Source organism: Eubalaena glacialis, chromosome 1 (assembly GCF_028564815.1).
Source record: "Eubalaena glacialis isolate mEubGla1 chromosome 1, mEubGla1.1.hap2.+ XY, whole genome shotgun sequence".
NCBI classification, from domain to species: domain Eukaryota; kingdom Metazoa; phylum Chordata; class Mammalia; order Artiodactyla; family Balaenidae; genus Eubalaena; species Eubalaena glacialis.
In genome coordinates, this window is record NC_083716.1 from 13,755,431 (window position 1) to 13,772,134 (window position 16,704).

At 37.7% G+C, this 16,704-nt stretch overlaps 2 protein-coding genes across 2 annotated transcripts in view; one reads left to right on the top strand and one right to left on the bottom strand.

Moving 5' to 3' along the window:
• The window catches only part of PDZD8 (PDZ domain containing 8), an 88,699-nt gene extending 76,758 nt beyond the window's left edge, over positions 1–11,941 (top strand). The window contains exons 4-5 of the mRNA XM_061190983.1: positions 2,542–2,704; positions 7,397–11,941. Of these exons, the coding sequence (XP_061046966.1) occupies positions 2,542–2,704; positions 7,397–9,603 (2,370 nt within the window). The 3' untranslated portion in view covers positions 9,604–11,941. The remainder of the gene's footprint in view (positions 1–2,541; positions 2,705–7,396) is intronic.
• Positions 11,942–15,626: 3,685 nt separating this feature from the next.
• SLC18A2 (solute carrier family 18 member A2) overlaps positions 15,627–16,704 on the bottom strand; it is a 34,126-nt gene continuing 33,048 nt past the window's right edge. The window contains exon 15 of the mRNA XM_061192930.1: positions 15,627–15,731. Within this exon, the coding sequence (XP_061048913.1) occupies positions 15,627–15,731 (105 nt within the window). The remainder of the gene's footprint in view (positions 15,732–16,704) is intronic.

Consider the following 16,704-nt stretch of genomic DNA (forward strand, 5'->3'; position numbering starts at 1 on the left):
ATTACAAATTAATTTGGTTTCTTTATTTTCTAATTATTTGTTGGTAATATATAGAAACATATTTGCCTTTTGTATATTGACCTTGTAGTCTGTGACCTAATTTCACTTATTAGTTCTAAAAGTTGTTTTGTAGATTTCTTGGGATTATCCATGTATAGGGTCATAGTATATGCAAATAAAGACCGCTTTTCTTCTCCCTTTCCATTCTTTATGTCTTCCCTTTTTCTTACATCATGACCCTAACTATACCCCCCAGTATAATAATGAATTGAAGTGGTAAGAGCAGAAATCCTTGCTTTGTTCCTGATCTTGGGTAGAAAACAGGTCTTTCACCCTTGAGTATTATGTTACTTATAGATTTTTGTAGATGCCTATAATCAGATTTATGATGTTCCCTTGTAGTTCTACTTTGTTGGGGGCTTTTATCATAAATGGATGTTGATTTTTTTTGCGGCTATTAAAATATTTATATGGTTTTCTCCTTTCTTTTCTTAATATGGTGACTTATACTAATTGACTCCTGGGTGCTTGAATCAACCTTGAATTCCTGGAATCAACTCCACTTGGTTATGATTATTATCCTTTTCATATATTATTGGGTTGAATTCCCTAAAATTTTGTTAAGAAATTTTGCATCCATATTTGAACATTGGAAATATTAGTCTGTAGTTCTGCTTTCTTGTCTGGGTTTGGGAATTAGGGTTACATTGGCCTTAACACATGATTTAGGAAGCATACCCTCCTTCTCTATTTCTAAAAGATTCCAAGTAAGATTCCAAGTTATTTCAGCAATTCACAATGAAGCAGTCTAGACCTGGAGGGATTTTTTTTGTGCAAAGGTTTATGAATTTGATGTTTTTAATTGATATATGGGTGCTCAAATTTTCTGTTTTTTGTCAGTTTTTCTCATTTGTTATCTTTCAAGGAAATTTTTCCATTTCATCTAGGTTGTCAAATGTATTGGCATAAAGTTGTGCATAATGTTGCCTACTGTCTTAATGTCTCTAGATTCTGTAGTGATATTCCCCTCTTATTTTGATTTTGGTAGTACACATTTTTCTTTATCAGTCTATCCTAGAGGCTTATCAGTTTTATTGACTATTTCATTGAATCAGCTTTCATGATTTCTCTGTTGTTTTAGTTTCTATTACATTGATTTCTGTTCTTCTTTTCCTTCTACTTTGGGGTTTCTAGTTTTTTAAGGAAGGAACTGAGATCACTAATTTTAGAATTTTTTTCCTGATATAAGTATTTAAAGCTATAAATTTCCTCTAAACACTGTTCTGGTTGCATCCCACAAGTTTTGATAGATTGTATTTTCATCATCATTCCACTCAGAATTTTTTTTTTTTTAATAAATTTATTTTTTTACGGCTGTGTTGGGCCTTCGTTGCTGCCCGCGGGCTTTCTCTAGTTGTGGCGAGCAGGAGCTACTCTTCGTTGCGGTGCGGGGGCTTCTCATTGCGGTGGCTTCTCTTGTTGCGGAGCACGGGCTCTAGGCGCACAGGCTTCAGTAGTTGTGGCACACGGGCTCAGCAGTTGTGGTTCACAGGCTCTAGAGCGCAGGCTCAGTAGTTGTGGCACACGGGCTTAGTTGCTCCAAGGCATGTGGAATCTTCCCGGACCAGGGCTCGAACCCACGTCCCCTGAATTGGCAGGTGGATTCTCAACCACCGCGCCACCAGAGAAGTCCCCAGAATATTTTTTAATTTCCCTTCTGATTTCTTCTTTGACCATGAATTAAAGTGTGTTGTTTTACTTTCCAAATGTTTGGGGTTTTTCTAGTTTTCTTATTGTTAATTGATTGCTAATTTAATTCCATTCAAAGAATGTATCTTGGATTTCAGTCTTTTTAAATGTATCGATGCTTGTTTTATGACCATAGCACATCCTGGTGGACTTACCATGTGTACCTGAAAAGAATGTGTATTCTGGCATTGTTAGGTATAGTGTTCTATAAATGTCATTTAAGTCAAGGTTGATCATGTTCAGGTCATCTGTGTCTTCGTCTGTTTTTTCTAGTTATATTGGTTGCTGAGAGAAGGATGGAGAAACAGGTATAGCTCTAATGGCAGGTCTGGTAAAGTATTAATTGCAAAGGGAGATGCATTCAAGTCAAGGAGAATTTGTTACTATATTTTATAACCTACCACAGGGTTCATTTTAATTATTCTTTGTGCTTTTGTATATTTTTTAAATTTTCTGTAATAAAACCTTAAAAACCAAATCATCTTTGGTAATGATGTCAGAGTTTAGGGAGTGCATGCCACATGCTATACCAGATGTAGGAAAAATATTTAGGATTTCTATTTGTTTATTTTCACCTCATCATTTAAAAGGTTCGATGGCACAAATGTGCAGTCTGAGCATATGTTAATTTATATTGTCACAATAAAAGATTTCCTCCCTCCTTTATTAGTCTGTAATAATAATCACTGTGGTATAAAAGCGTCAACTGTAGTGCTCTCGATGTGTTGTGTTTTCTCACTCCACTACTGTGAACCCATTGAATCTGTTTTCATTTTTTTATCTTTATCAAAGGTTGAATTAATAAAGGGGAATTTACAAAGTGTCGGACTTACACTTCGTCTTGTCCAGTCAACTGACGGGTATGCTGGGCACGTCATAATTGAGACTGTGGCCCCAAACTCGCCTGCTGCAATTGCTGATCTTCAGCGGGGAGATCGACTGATTGCTATTGGAGGTAATTATGCTGATGTGCAATATACCTGACATTTACAGAGAAAACCAGAGAACAGATGTGGAGGTTTTTCCTCTCTTCCTTCATTTTTTTTATTTTTTATTTATTTTTTATTTTTGGCTGTGTTGGGTCATCATGGCTGCATGCAGGCTTTCTCTAGTTGCAGCAAGCGGGGTCTACTCTTCATTGCGGTGTGTGGTCTTCTCATTGCAGTGGCTTCTCTTGTTGTGCAGCACGAGCTCTAGGCGCACGGGCTCAGTAGTTGTGGCTTGTGGGCTCTAGAGCGCAGGCTCAGTAGTTGTGGCACACGGGCTTAGTTGCTCCGCAGCATGTGGGATCTTCCCAGGCCAGGGCTCGAACCCGTGTCCCCCTGCAATGGCAGGTGGATTCTTAACCACTGCGCCACCAGAGAAGTCCCTCTTCCTTCTTTATTTCTATAAGCACGTTACTTTTACAATGGAAAGAAAGTAATAGCTATACTATAAATAAAAATGTGAAGGAAGCCTTAAAAAATTTAAAACACATGTCATTTTAGTTCTAATTATAAATCTTTAAAATACTTCATCTTTAGACCATTTTCCTCCTTCTACTTCTATTTTTTTTAATTGAATGTGAAAGAAAGGGCAGGTCAACAGTTATCTTTCTGTGTGGCCACCACCATTACTACTCTGAGCCTAAAACTGACAATGTTAGCACTACTGCCCCCATCACTTAGGACTAGATAATGAACAGGAGAGAGATTCCTTGTCTAAGAGGGCATACCTGAACTGTCCTGTGGCCCCATATTGGTTGCCCCTTATTGTTCCTGACTGGCCAGCCATTTGTTAGTAGATTGTCATTCAGAGTGCAACCCAAATCACTGTCACTGGCAGAAAAATGTGTCACCTGCATGCCTTCCTATCAGTTGGATTGATGACAACAAAAACTCTATTGTTAGGCAGATTATTTGCTTGCATGTTTATAAATAAGCAGTAAGACTCACTGTGGACACCAGTGGGGGAAAAGTCCAAACCTTTTCAGACCTTTGTAGTACCTGGCCCACCCATTCTAGGCTTGTCAAGAGATTTCTTGAACCCATGGTTGGTTACAATTGAGCTTTTAAAGGCAACATGGACTATTCTCTCATAGCTAAAACAATAAATAACAAGGTAGATTAGTTCCTAAATTAAGGAGCAGTTGTCTTTGGTTATATGTCGAAGAAACTCTACCTTTAATTCATATCCATCATGACAATAAAATAATGAAAATTATTTAATTGCATACCTGGAAGCCCAACTAAGTCAATATTTCACATGGAAATCCCTCTGATTATGTCATAAACAGTGCTTTTCAAACTCTCTTGTGTTTTCCAATCACCCAGGCATGGTGTTAAAATGTGGATTCTGATTCAGTAGACCTGGGGTGGGGCTCCAGGTTCTGTATTTCTAGCAAGCTCCCAGATGATGATACTGGTTCATAGACACTTAGGATAATAAGGCTATAAAATAAACCTCATCTGTTACGTGGTTATTTAACATAAACATAACAGTTATCCCTCAGCTAAAAATCGTAGTTCAGTATGAATTTTTTATATGTATACATACCCTGTTCGGTTTTACTTACAGCATAAAATTGTTTTCTTTTTTACGTCCTTTTATGAAAGATTTTTGTTTTCAATTATACAAGTAGTAAATATCTATTATCAAAAATAAATAAATAAATCCAAGCAATATAAATACAGGCAGGGTGAAAACGCAAAAGTCATCTCTTCGTGTCTAACATTTGTAAAAATAATAATAATATTCATTGAGATAAGGGGAGGGTATGATACACATTCTTTTTTTTATAGCTATACTTTATTTGTATGGGTATACAACATTTAAAAAACATTTAGTAACGGGATTGGTGATAATTGAAATAAGATTGGCAAAATGTTTGTTATATTTAAGCTCAATGATGGAGTTCATTTTACTATTTCCTCTGCTTTTGCGTATATTTGAAATATTCCAAAAGAAAAATAATCCATATTTGGCTGAACAGTCCAAGAGGCAGATGTTAAGTCACAAAGAATGAGTTTAGATTGAGCTGAAGTTTTTTGCCTACCTCAGATCATTAGATGGACTTAATTTTTATTTATGTCAAACTACAGTTTTGCTGGGACATAGGGTGGTTAAAGGGAAGCAGCAGAAATTAAGGCTGGATGAATCATGAAGTCATACTAGAAAGCTCTGAATTTCAGTATGAGTTTGTAGGCTAAAGGTTTTTGAGCCAATGTTTTAGGAAAACTGGGAAGCAATATGTTTGGTGATTAAAATAGGGAAGATCTAAGTGAGGGATCATAGTAAAAAGCTGTTTATTACTATAGTGGAGGCCAGTGGTCAGGAGGATCTGAACCAGGAATGACAATGGACTGGAACTCTAGGAGGATTGACAGCAGACGGAATCTAGGGAGTCAGCCATCTCCATGATTCAGATCGGCTGAACTGGGAGGGGAGGGTGGCAAATGGATTCCCGTAGTAGTGAGAACAGGAAGATGAGAAGGTCAAAGAGAGATTTTAACTTCACTGAATTTGTAGTATCAATGAAACATCCAGGTGGTGATATCCAGAAGTAGCTGGGAATGTACGACTAGAGTGAAGAAGAGGGGACGCCAACCAAAGAAAAAGTTGATAGTTGAAACTACTGAAATGGGTGTAATCTAGGGAGAGAACAAAAAGGCAGAGAAACTAAAGACAAAACCATGGGAACGTTTGCATACAAGGGACAGATACAGGTGGGGGAAAAAAGAAAGCAGAGGTGATCAGAGCCAAATTAGTACAGTGTTGTGAAAACCAAGGAAAACAAGGTTTTAAAGGAGAAGAAGGGAGGGAATTAAAATTTTAGCAAGGATAATTGATAGAGCAAAGTCCTGAAGGGGATAGGGAGTAGGATCCAAAGTACAAGGGATACTTCCTCCTCTAAGATAGCTTGATCCTGAAAATGATTGGCAGGGAGAAGAGGTGGCTTCTTACTGATCTTCAGTAAATAAGGTGATGTCATCTACAGAATAAAAGAGAGTAGGAAGGGTGGGTTTCAGGGGAATAAGAAAGGTTTGAAGCTGGTGTTTGGAGACTTAGTTGTTTAGAGACCAGTCAAAAGAATGCTAAAGCAGCACTGAAAGCCTTGCTGCAGATAGATGGTATAACTCGGGAGTTGTATCCAGGTGATAAGCTCAGGAGCAGGAAAGGGCGATAAGGGGCTAGCAAAGCTGGGGATCAGAAAGACAGGTAGATTGTAGAAGAGGAAAGGGCTGGGGCAAAAGAATTAAAAAGTTTGATGTGAACACCACTGAAGTCTTGAACTGAGGTTGGGGAGAAAAGCAAGTGGTATCAGGAGACCAGCTGGACCATGAGAGCAAAGGAGGAATGACTGGACATGGAAACTACCTCAAAACAGATTCAGTTAGCAGACAGGATTGTTAGAGGTGGAAATAGGAGATTGTGATCAGAGGTTAATTTCCAAGTAAAAGATCTTTGATGTGGAAAACTTCCAAGTGATGACCAGGTCTAAATCATGGTCTTGCCTGGGCAGCCGAAGTAGGAGAATATAGAGGTTGAGGAACTCTGAAGTCAGGTTATTAGATGGGGCTGATGTTACTTTGATTTATTTAGGATGGCCTTAAGACCTTTGGAAAGCAAAGACCCCTTCTCACCTTTCTGTAACTCCTACAGAAAGGGTTGGCTTAGGTAAGTACTGTTTGGGGAGGGTAGGGAGAGGGCAGGGAAAAAATAGAGCCTTTAAAAGATACACCTAGAATATCCCTAGAAGAATACATCAGAAGCTTTGATTGCCTCAGGGAAGGGACAATATGTCTGGGAGATAGACGTGGAAGGGAGATTTTTCACTGTACATCTTTCTGTACTTTTTGAATTTTGAACTAATTGATGTAGCACCTATTAGAAAATAAAATGAAAACTTAAGATAGATATTGTTGATATAGATACAGATAGTAAACAACTTGTTTAACTTTAAAGCCTTCCTTATTCTTTCTGGTCCTGAAACAGATTAGTTTGATGGGTAAGACTAATGAAAAGAATCTGTAAGAGTCCACTATTCATAATAGTATTGGGGTGGCCAAAAAGTTTGTTCAGTTTTAAGTGAAAATAAAAGACATTTTTCATTTTCACCAAGACTTTTATTGAACAATGTATTCACTAACAGAATGAACTTTTTGGCCAACCCAATATTTTGCTAAGTTTATTTCAAGCATTGGTCTCTTAATTTGAATCATTCACCATACAGCTTGTAATTCCTGATGCATTTTACAATTTCCCTCAATATAATCACAGTTTCCCATCATTTTAAGCCTGGTTTAACCATTAATAAAATCCTTTTCAATAGGTCTCACTCTGCTCACTTCAGTTCAAACTGAGGGAAAATGTCTTTTAAACCTAGGAAGGAATGGGAAGCAATTAGGAGTTAGCAGCTTGACACCCTCCTCAGGATTTTCATGTCATCATTTGGTTTGAAAAGGTAAACATTTCCAGGACATCGGAGCAGTCAGGGTTTAAGAATCAGTACACTGATGTATCCATAAGCCCGTAAGATATTTTAGAGGTTTCACTATTACTTTTCCATTAGTTAAGTAATCATGAATTAATGGCAATTACACTTAGTGAATTTAGGTAATTTTTACTGCAGTAATTTACATGTTTCCCTTTTAATATCTTAAAACAGGTGTGAAAATCACATCTACACTGCAAGTGTTGAAGCTTATCAAGCAGGCTGGTGACCGAGTCCTAGTATATTATGAAAGGCCTGTTGGCCAGAGTAACCAGGGTGCAGTGCTGCAAGATAACTTTGGACAGTTGGAAGACAACTTTCTGTCAGGCTCATGCCAACCAAACTATGAAGAGGAGACAAGTGGGTTGGCAGTAGATGCTGAAAACAGAGACCTGGATTCTGAATTTGAAGACTTAGCAAGTGATGTGAGAGCACAGACTGAGGTCAAAGATGAGGCACAGTCATTAAGTCACAGTCCCAGACGTACTCCAACAACACTTTCTGTTAAACCCCTTGGAACTATATCACCAGTTTTAAACCGTAAATTAGTTGTAGGAAGTTACCCACCACCCCCAAAACTTCCATCCAAAGAAGGAAATAAGCCCTTGGCCCTAAAATCTTCTGAGATAACAGAACCAGCACAAGTGTCAAAGCCCACCCAAGGATCCACTTTCAAACCACCTGTGCCACCACGACCGCAAGTCAAAGTTCCTTTGCCTTCTGCTGATGCCCCAAATCAGGCAGAACCAGATATTCTCGCTGAAAAGCCAGAGAAGGTGCTGCCACCGCCTGCTGCAGATAAACCTGCTGAAAAGCAAGCGAAAAATCTGGATCACGTAGAAGAAGCAGCTGCAGCTAAGCAGTTTTTAGCAAAGCAAGAAGTGGCAAAAGATTTGACTTCAGAAAGTTCCTGCCCTCCTAAGGACAGTTCAGATGACCATCAAACGTGGGAATCGTCAGAAATTCTCTATCGTAACAAGCTAGGAAAATGGACAAGAACCAGAGCCAGCTGCCTCTTTGACGTAGACGCCTGCCACAGGTACCTAAACGTCGCGCTGTGGTGCAGGGAGCCTTTCAAATTAGGGGGTCTCATCTGTTTGGGGCACGTCAGCCTAAAACTTGAAGAGGTGGCTTTAGGATGCTTAGCTACATCGAACATGGAATACCTTTCCAAATTCAGACTGGAAGCCCCATCACCTAAGGCCATGGTCACGAGAACCGCGCTACGTAATCTGAGTATGCAGAAGGGGTTCAATGACAAATTTTGTTTCGGTGACATTACTGTTCACTTCAAATATCTGAAAGAAGGAGAGCCAGACCACCATGTAGTTACTAACTTAGAGAAAGAAAAAGAACTCCATTTGGTCGAAGAGGTTTCTGCCCTACCTAAAGAGGAGCACTTTGTTGGACAGATGGGTTTAACAGAAAATAAACATAGTTTCCAGGATACTCAGTTCCAGAACCCAACTTGGTGTGATTACTGTAAGAAAAAAGTTTGGACTAAAGCTGCTTCCCAGTGTATGTTCTGTGCTTATGTTTGCCATAAAAAATGTCAGGAAAAGTGTCTAGCTGAGACTCCTCTTTGTGGAGCAACTGATCAGCGGATAGACCGGGCCCTGAAAAATCTCAGGCTGGAAGGACAAGAAACCCTCTTAGGCCTGCCCCCTCGTGTTGATGCTGAAGCTGGGAAGTCAGTCAACAGAACAACAGGTTTGACAAGACATATTATCAATACGAGCTCTCGTTTGTTAAATCTGCGTCAAGTCTCTAAAACTCGCCTTTCTGAGCCAGGAACTGATCTAGTAGAACCTTCACCAAAACACACACCCAACACATCAGACAACGAAGGCAGTGACACAGAGATCTGTGGCCCAAACAGCCCTTCTAAACGGGGCAACAACACAGGAATAAAATTAGTGAGAAAGGAGGGTGGTCTGGATGACAGCGTTTTCATTGCAGTCAAAGAAATCGGTCGTGATCTGTACAGGGGGTTGCCTACAGAGGAGAGGATCCAGAAACTAGAGTTCATGCTGGACAAACTGCAGAATGAAATTGATCAGGAGCTGGAACATAATAATACCCTTGTTAGAGAAGAAAAAGAGACAACAGAGACGAGGAAAAAATCACTTCTTTCTGCTGCTTTGGCTAAATCAGGTGAAAGACTGCAAGCTCTAACACTTCTTATGATCCACTACAGAGCAGGCATTGAAGATATTGAATCTTTAGAAAGTCTGTCCTTAGACCAGCACTCCAAAAAAATAAGCAAGTACACAGATGATACGGAAGAAGACCTTGATGATAGTGAAATAACCCAACTAATAGACTCTCAGCCATTCAGTAGCATATCAGATGACTTATTTGGCCCATCTGAGTCTGTGTAACAGTCTGTTTAAACTTTCAAGTGATTGATTGAGGAAAAGTTGCATCTAAAGTACCACAGATATAACCACATTTAAACCCTCTTATTATGCACTTTGGCCTGCTTCTTCACAGTTATTTGCTTGTATAAGAACTAGAGTGGAAAAGGTGGTTTTCCAGCAAAAACATGACCAGCTCACTAAATTGGTTGTTTCAGATTGCATTTATAGCTATGCTTTTTGGGTTTATACTGGGAATTTATTTTTACTAATTTATTTTTAACTTTTTCTAATTATGTAATTATGTAAGCTGACTTTTCGTGTTTATGTAGGTGTGATGTCTCATTGTGTTTTTTTTCCTTCCTCTTCCTAGTTTTTGAATTAGTGTTAAATAGGATACTGTCCAGATTCTTGAAATATTTTCATTTCCATCACAGTTATAACAACAAATTTGCTGCATGCCCAAATTGACAACAGCAATCATTGAGGGAACAGGTTTTGAATCTTACTTTGTGTTATGAAGTTTGTCATATCTACTTGCTTGAGATTTTTGTTATTTTGGGGTTTGGGGGAGTGCTTTTTGTTTTGATTTTGCCAAACGTAACATGAAAGCAGATGCCGCAGCTTTAGTTAGTTATGCTGATTTAGTAAAAAAAAAAAAATTTTACATATATTGCTTGTTTTTTATGCTTTTGTGAAACTTTTTTCTAAAGCTTATGTGCAGTTTAAGTACAGTGAGAATATAGTGATTAATTTGAAGAGCTTGCATTGAAAACCAAAATGCAATAGGGAATAAATACAGAATGCAGTTGGTCAAGAATTTTGAGAGGATGACCAGATTACTAAAAAAAACAGTAACCAGTAGGATTTTGAAATATAATCTTTCAAAATGTTGACACTTGCCTTTCAAATGGAAGTACTAAACATTTATGATTATTTTTCATCTTCAGTTCTCCCATAGGAAATAAAGCATGTAGATATTTGAAGTTTCAGAGGACTGTTCTTAAAATGACTTTGTTGATATCTGCTTTGGCTGTTTTGTTTTAGAAAAATAGTCATGCATGAGAATGCTGTAAGGGAGAGGAATCATGCAAAATAGATTTATTGCTTTGTCTGACATCCTACAGGCTTAAAGGAATGGTGATCGTTCTGAATGCTTCTGTAGTTCAGACTGTCTTATTAAAAAAAAAAAAAATTACACAGCATAGATACATAGGAATTGGAACCATTTATCTTAACATGAAGGTCTAGTCTGATACTCAGGCCATCGTGTGGATCCCAATAACACATGACTGAGGGAAAACATGTGAGCATGACCTCTGTTGGTATACCATAAAAGTTTTGGCCTTTTATATGTCTATAACATAGATATGTACATGTTTTTCCCTTTTGTAGGTAACTGCTATGATAATTGCTATATAGTGAAATGGACATGAATTTTAAACTAGATGGCAGTTTTTATGGCTGGCAGGAAAAGGCATAGTATAATAGTAAGGATTCTGACCCAGGTCTATGACCCAGGACTCCATACAAGAGTTTAAGTTCAAGCTCTTCTGTTGGCCATTAGTGAACTGTGTAACCATAGGCAAGCCACAAAAGGGCTCCATGCTGCAGGCTCCCCAGCTGTAAAGTAGGAATAAGCAAAATTTTTTCTACCTCACAGGATTGTTGTGAGGAAAACAACAGCATAACTGCAAAAGTTCTCTGAACAGTAAAAAGCTATTGAAATAAAAGGGTTATATGGATGATAAAAATATTTTTATGGGTAGAAAAGCCATTCCACTTTTAAAATCAATAGCCAGTTCTCATTCTTGCTATTTTATTATTTATTAAGTAAAATATTAGGAAACTAAATACCTTTCTTGGCCAAGTTTATAATAAAAATACATCTGTGTATACCCCCCATTTTTGTTTAAACATGCTTGCATTTTAAAAGAACACTGCTGTAGAAGTCTTTATACACCAAATTCACTGAAAGCTAAAATGTTGTTCTCTAACAATAGCCTGAAACAATCTGCCCAATGTAATAACCAACTGTCATCTTATAAAAAATCACTTACCACTGACAACCTGGAAGGCAGAGTAAGTGGCTGGTGGTTTTGGATTATACCATGGAAGTTTTAGTGACATCCAAGCATGCTGCTGAAACTGATGCATTTGAAAGAGCTGTAGAAATAATGCAAAACTTTGGTTTCATAAAAATCTACTCATGTTTGAAAAGTATTTAACTCTGTAGAACCACAATTATGGAAAGCTCAGTAATGCTGCTAATGATATTTGTAAAATATACCTTCAATGTAGTACAATATTTTTCTATTTACTGGGAGAGGCAGTAGAGGCATCACAGTTGTAGTTTCGTGCAAGGGGGGGCCGGGGGGGGTGGGACACTCCACTAGCCTAAGGACTAGTAAGGTATAAGGCTTCAGTGAAAACAGTTGTATTATATCACAGTCCTGATGTAATCTTTCTGCCATGCTATGTTATCAATAGCTAAAAAATAATATTAAATAAAAACTACCACAGAAAACAAGAATATCTTCATTTGATGTCATCTGAAAAAGGTGACTGCTGCATCTCTATGGAATTATTGCCTGGTATAATTGGGCCATGAAGATAAGCTTAACAAAGTCCGCTTTTGCTAAACAAAATTGCTATTCTGAAAATTGTCTAAAAGCATTAAATTTTGGTTTTACTATTTTTTTATGCTGTGAAATAATCAGATTTATGGATTTGCCTCTGCTATCTAGTAGTAATTGGACTAAAGTGTATTTGCTACATTGGTACTTAGATGAATTATTAGGTTAGACAGTCAAGCTGAGCAATATTTTAGCATTTAGAATCAATTCATATGCTATGTTTCTTAATATCAAACCTTACATTCTTCAGTATCAGAACTAGTTAAAATACTATGTGGCCATTTTGTGAATTTGAGAGGAGAAAACACATGCTAAAAATTTGAGGGTACTGTCAATTCTAAATTTAAGTAAGTATTTTTGAATTTTTTGAAAGGCAGTTTGAAGGTATTTGGCTCTTACTAATAGTAAGATAATAAAATCTTAAGTCCCCTAAAAGTGAATAAATTTAAAATCACTTTAATTTTAAAATGTATTGAGTTTATTTCTAAATTGAGAGATAACAGCTTTCCTTTAAAAACAGGGTTGGGGGAGGTTCCCTTAAGCCTTTTTAAGCCATGGATCCATTTTAAGATCTGTTTAAAACCATGGATTCTCACCCCTGAAAGGTGCACACATGTGCACCCTAAGTTTTATGGAACTTCCAGGGGCCGTGGACCTACTGTGTCAAGTGGCTGCATATCATAGTTATTTTCATCAGATATAGTTAGTTGTTCGTAGCAATGAGGAAAACAATATAACTTTAGAGATGCAAGGATAACTTACTGGTTGGTTCCACACTGACACCATGTGGCTAGTTACATACTTCAATTTAAAACAAATTTTGCAAAGCCAAAAAGTATGGTTCAAACTAGTCTGGAGTGGATTTTACCTGATGCCTGCAAGCAAAGAAGAATAGTTTTTAATTGAATACCCACAGTTAAAACAATACCTTCTTACATATTTTATTCCAATGATAATATCTGGTTAACAAAGGAATACAACAGGCACAGTAGTGTTCAGAAGATTTATTAAGTAAACTAGCTAAAACATGACGTAGGTGGATACACTTAGCAGTCAAAAGAAAGAATTGAATATTCATCACTACCTCATTAAGCTTTTTGTATCTGTTTTGCCAGGTACAAACATAAAAACCACCTCTGCTCAAAAAATAAATGTTCAGAGAGCTGTGTGTTCTTTGTTCTGATACACACATTAAAAAAAAAAAAAAAAAAAAAAAAAAAGCTGCTCTTTTCATAGTCTTGCCAACCCCAGAATACTAGTTATATAAAAGACCTTACAATTTTTTTCTCCTTCAGATACAACTGACACCTTTTGCTCTCAAAACAGTTCTGAAAAATATATATCTTTTATATGATCTCTAGGGATCACCAGCAGACATGGCTGCCAGTCATTCTTGAAGAGACTGAAGCCTTGCAGGCAAAAATAAAAGAGGGATAAGGTACATGGTATTGGGAGTGAGGAGAACCACAAACCCTGCAAGAGAATTGATTTGCAGCACATTCTTTTTTAAGGCTCGCCCCTACAGAAGTAGAGAACAATCCTGCCTTTTTACTTTAGCCATAGAAGTGCCTCCAGCAAAGCAGAGTCCTTGTGTAAGTCGTCCAATGCAAATACACGAGTAGGATGCTTGTTTGCTTCCAACACATACATGCACTTGAAAACCAGACTTCAGATCAAAGCCCCACAAAAAAAGCTTCATAAAGAAAATGGGAAGTATTAGCTACTTTCTTAGAGAATTATAAGGTTGAGGGGTCCTTCCAAGTTAACAGGAGCACAATTTTATCTTAACAAAGAACTGACATTAAGTAGTTTTTGTTTACGATTACAGAACTACAGAATGAACAAGTGTTATTTGAGACATTCCACACTATCTTCATATCTCATACAAAACTCGATGTAAACTAACAATGTTCACTAACACGGTACTTGCTATCACATAGAAAAGGCACATCAACGTCGTCATGCTTAGAAAAACTACATCACACAGCACTAGGTGATACAGTATTACATAGACATTTTTAGATGTTTGGGTTTTTTCCTGCCTGTGAAAGGGCGTGTGCCCTGACCACCCTATTATTTTTACCTGTTTTCCTAACACGATTGAAGACAATTTCATTCCTTCTTCATCTTCATGTAAAATTTGTTTTCACATTGATGTGAACAACTTTCAGAAGTCTAAAAAATAATAGTTTCAAACAACTCAAAATTAGTAGAGCCCTAGAAAACACTTGGATGACTTCCAGGTCAAAGATAATTATAGTCTGATATTTTCACATCACAGCAGCTATTAGCCTTTTAAATTTCTTTTCTAAAACCTGAGCTAGGTGTTGATATATCTCATCATGCTTAAACAACCCTGACAGTATAAGGTATATCTATCCTCAATTTTCTGTCATCCGGTAAGACAAGTATATATCTGAAAGGGAAAGCTTCTAGTTGTTTATACGTTTGGGTGCTTTTCTCTGCTTTCAGAACATTTACTATTTTACCCTTATTGGCTTTAATGTTTGCTGCCAACCACATGACATGTAAACATATAATTTACAACCATCTGTTTCCAGGTAGGTGATTACATAGAAAACTAATGCCCGCTGAGATTCATGGATAAATCCGAAAGATGACTGGCTCAAGTTCTTGTCTTCTGCATCTGGGATAACCAGCTTTTAACTCACGAATATATTGACAGTACAGTTGACCCTTGAACAACACGGTTTGAACTGCACGGGTCCACTTATATGCAGAATTTTTTCAATAAATACAGGCTGCAGTACTACATGGTCTGTGGTTGATTGAATCCAGAGATGTGAAACCATGGATACGAAGGGCTGACTGTAAAGTTGTACGCAGGTTTTCGACTGCATGGGTTGTCGGCACCCCCAAACCCTGTGTTGTTCAAGGTCAACTGTAATTACAAGTTCAGTAACTCAACATTCAGTGTCACTATATAATATATGCCGTCTTACTTGATTCTGTTTTTCAGACTTCCTTCTAGTTCCTCATTATTGGAAGTGTCTCGGAGATAATGCGTGCTTTAAAACACTCATTACCAATATTCAGAAAATATATAAGACTTTTTTGCCCAGGTGTTCGTGAATGTAAGTTAAAAAATTATATTTGATTTGGATTCAAATATTTATAGATTTACACTATTTCGTCAAAATATATTGTATAATATTTAATAAAATCAAATACATAAAATAAAGTTTTCAACACTATTTATACAAACCCCTAGAAAAGCTGCTTTTTCTTTATAAGGCTGTTGGCAATCGATCATAACCATGGAAAAGAAAACCTTTGGTTGTTTTACTCTTTCACCAGGGATGAGTGGTATCACTAAGACAGTTCTGGATGAGTCATTTTACTGGAAACACTGTTTTATACAATTAGATACTTGGATGACTTTTGAGGGTCTCAGTCACTTTCAGATTCTTCATCCTCACCTATCGGATACGACTGGATATTATTCTGAGTATACATTTTTGTTTTAATGGGGCAGTTGTGATCCATGAGGATAGCCTAAAAGAGAGCAAAGTGCAGATATATTAACTTACTGTTTCATAAAGAGAAGATAGTCTTACCCTGTTTCTAAGGATTAGTAGTTTGAAAACTACATATAGTACCACCCACTATCAACCAACCAGTAATTTGGTGCAACTGCCAGGTGCCTTCCCTAGAAGACCTGGAGTTCTAAACTGAAAATTCCAGGCAATAGGAAGCAGCAGCAGCAGTCTGCAGTATTCCCATTATACCTGCCAGGAGCCATAAGTCGATTTGGAGGAAGCTGTAAGCTATGAAGAAAGGGATATGCAGGTTAGGTTTAGGTCATACTTAGAATCTTTGAATTAGGGTGGGGGGATCTGGAGGTCACCCAATGCACCTTCACAGTGGCAACACTTAATAAGGAGGGCCTCCCTCCTTAATGAGGCAAAGCTCTCGTGTTAGAAACATCCCTGAGGCTGGATTAAACCTGTCTCCATGTTTCTATTTGTGGATCAAGTTCTGACTCCAGCCGTCTTCACAGCCTGCCCTTACAATATTTTAAGACCACGGCCATGGCCCCTTAGATTTCCCTAGACTAAACGTCACAGGGCCCTTATCTTTTTAAAAATGGCATTTCAGGAGGACCTCTCCCCAAATCCTGGCTGGCCTCTTGCTCAAGTGTATTTTAAAAAATACATTCCTCTCATGTACCATAAAAATCTTGTGCACTCCCTTATTGTTAACTGAAAACTTTTTTAAAGGTCAACTGATCCTCAACTGATAAACATCCTCAGTTGATGAGCACTGTAGTCATCATTCTTCACGAAAAGTGTACAGACAAAGCACGTAGTCTGAGTGCACAGCTGGGGTGTATCATGCCAGGACTGTGCTAAGCATTTTCAATGCAATACTTCAACTTCACAATAACCTATGTGGTAGTTTGATAACCCTCCGTGTAGGCGCAAAGGTTAAAGAACTTGACCAAGGGATGTACAGCTAAATGGGGCAG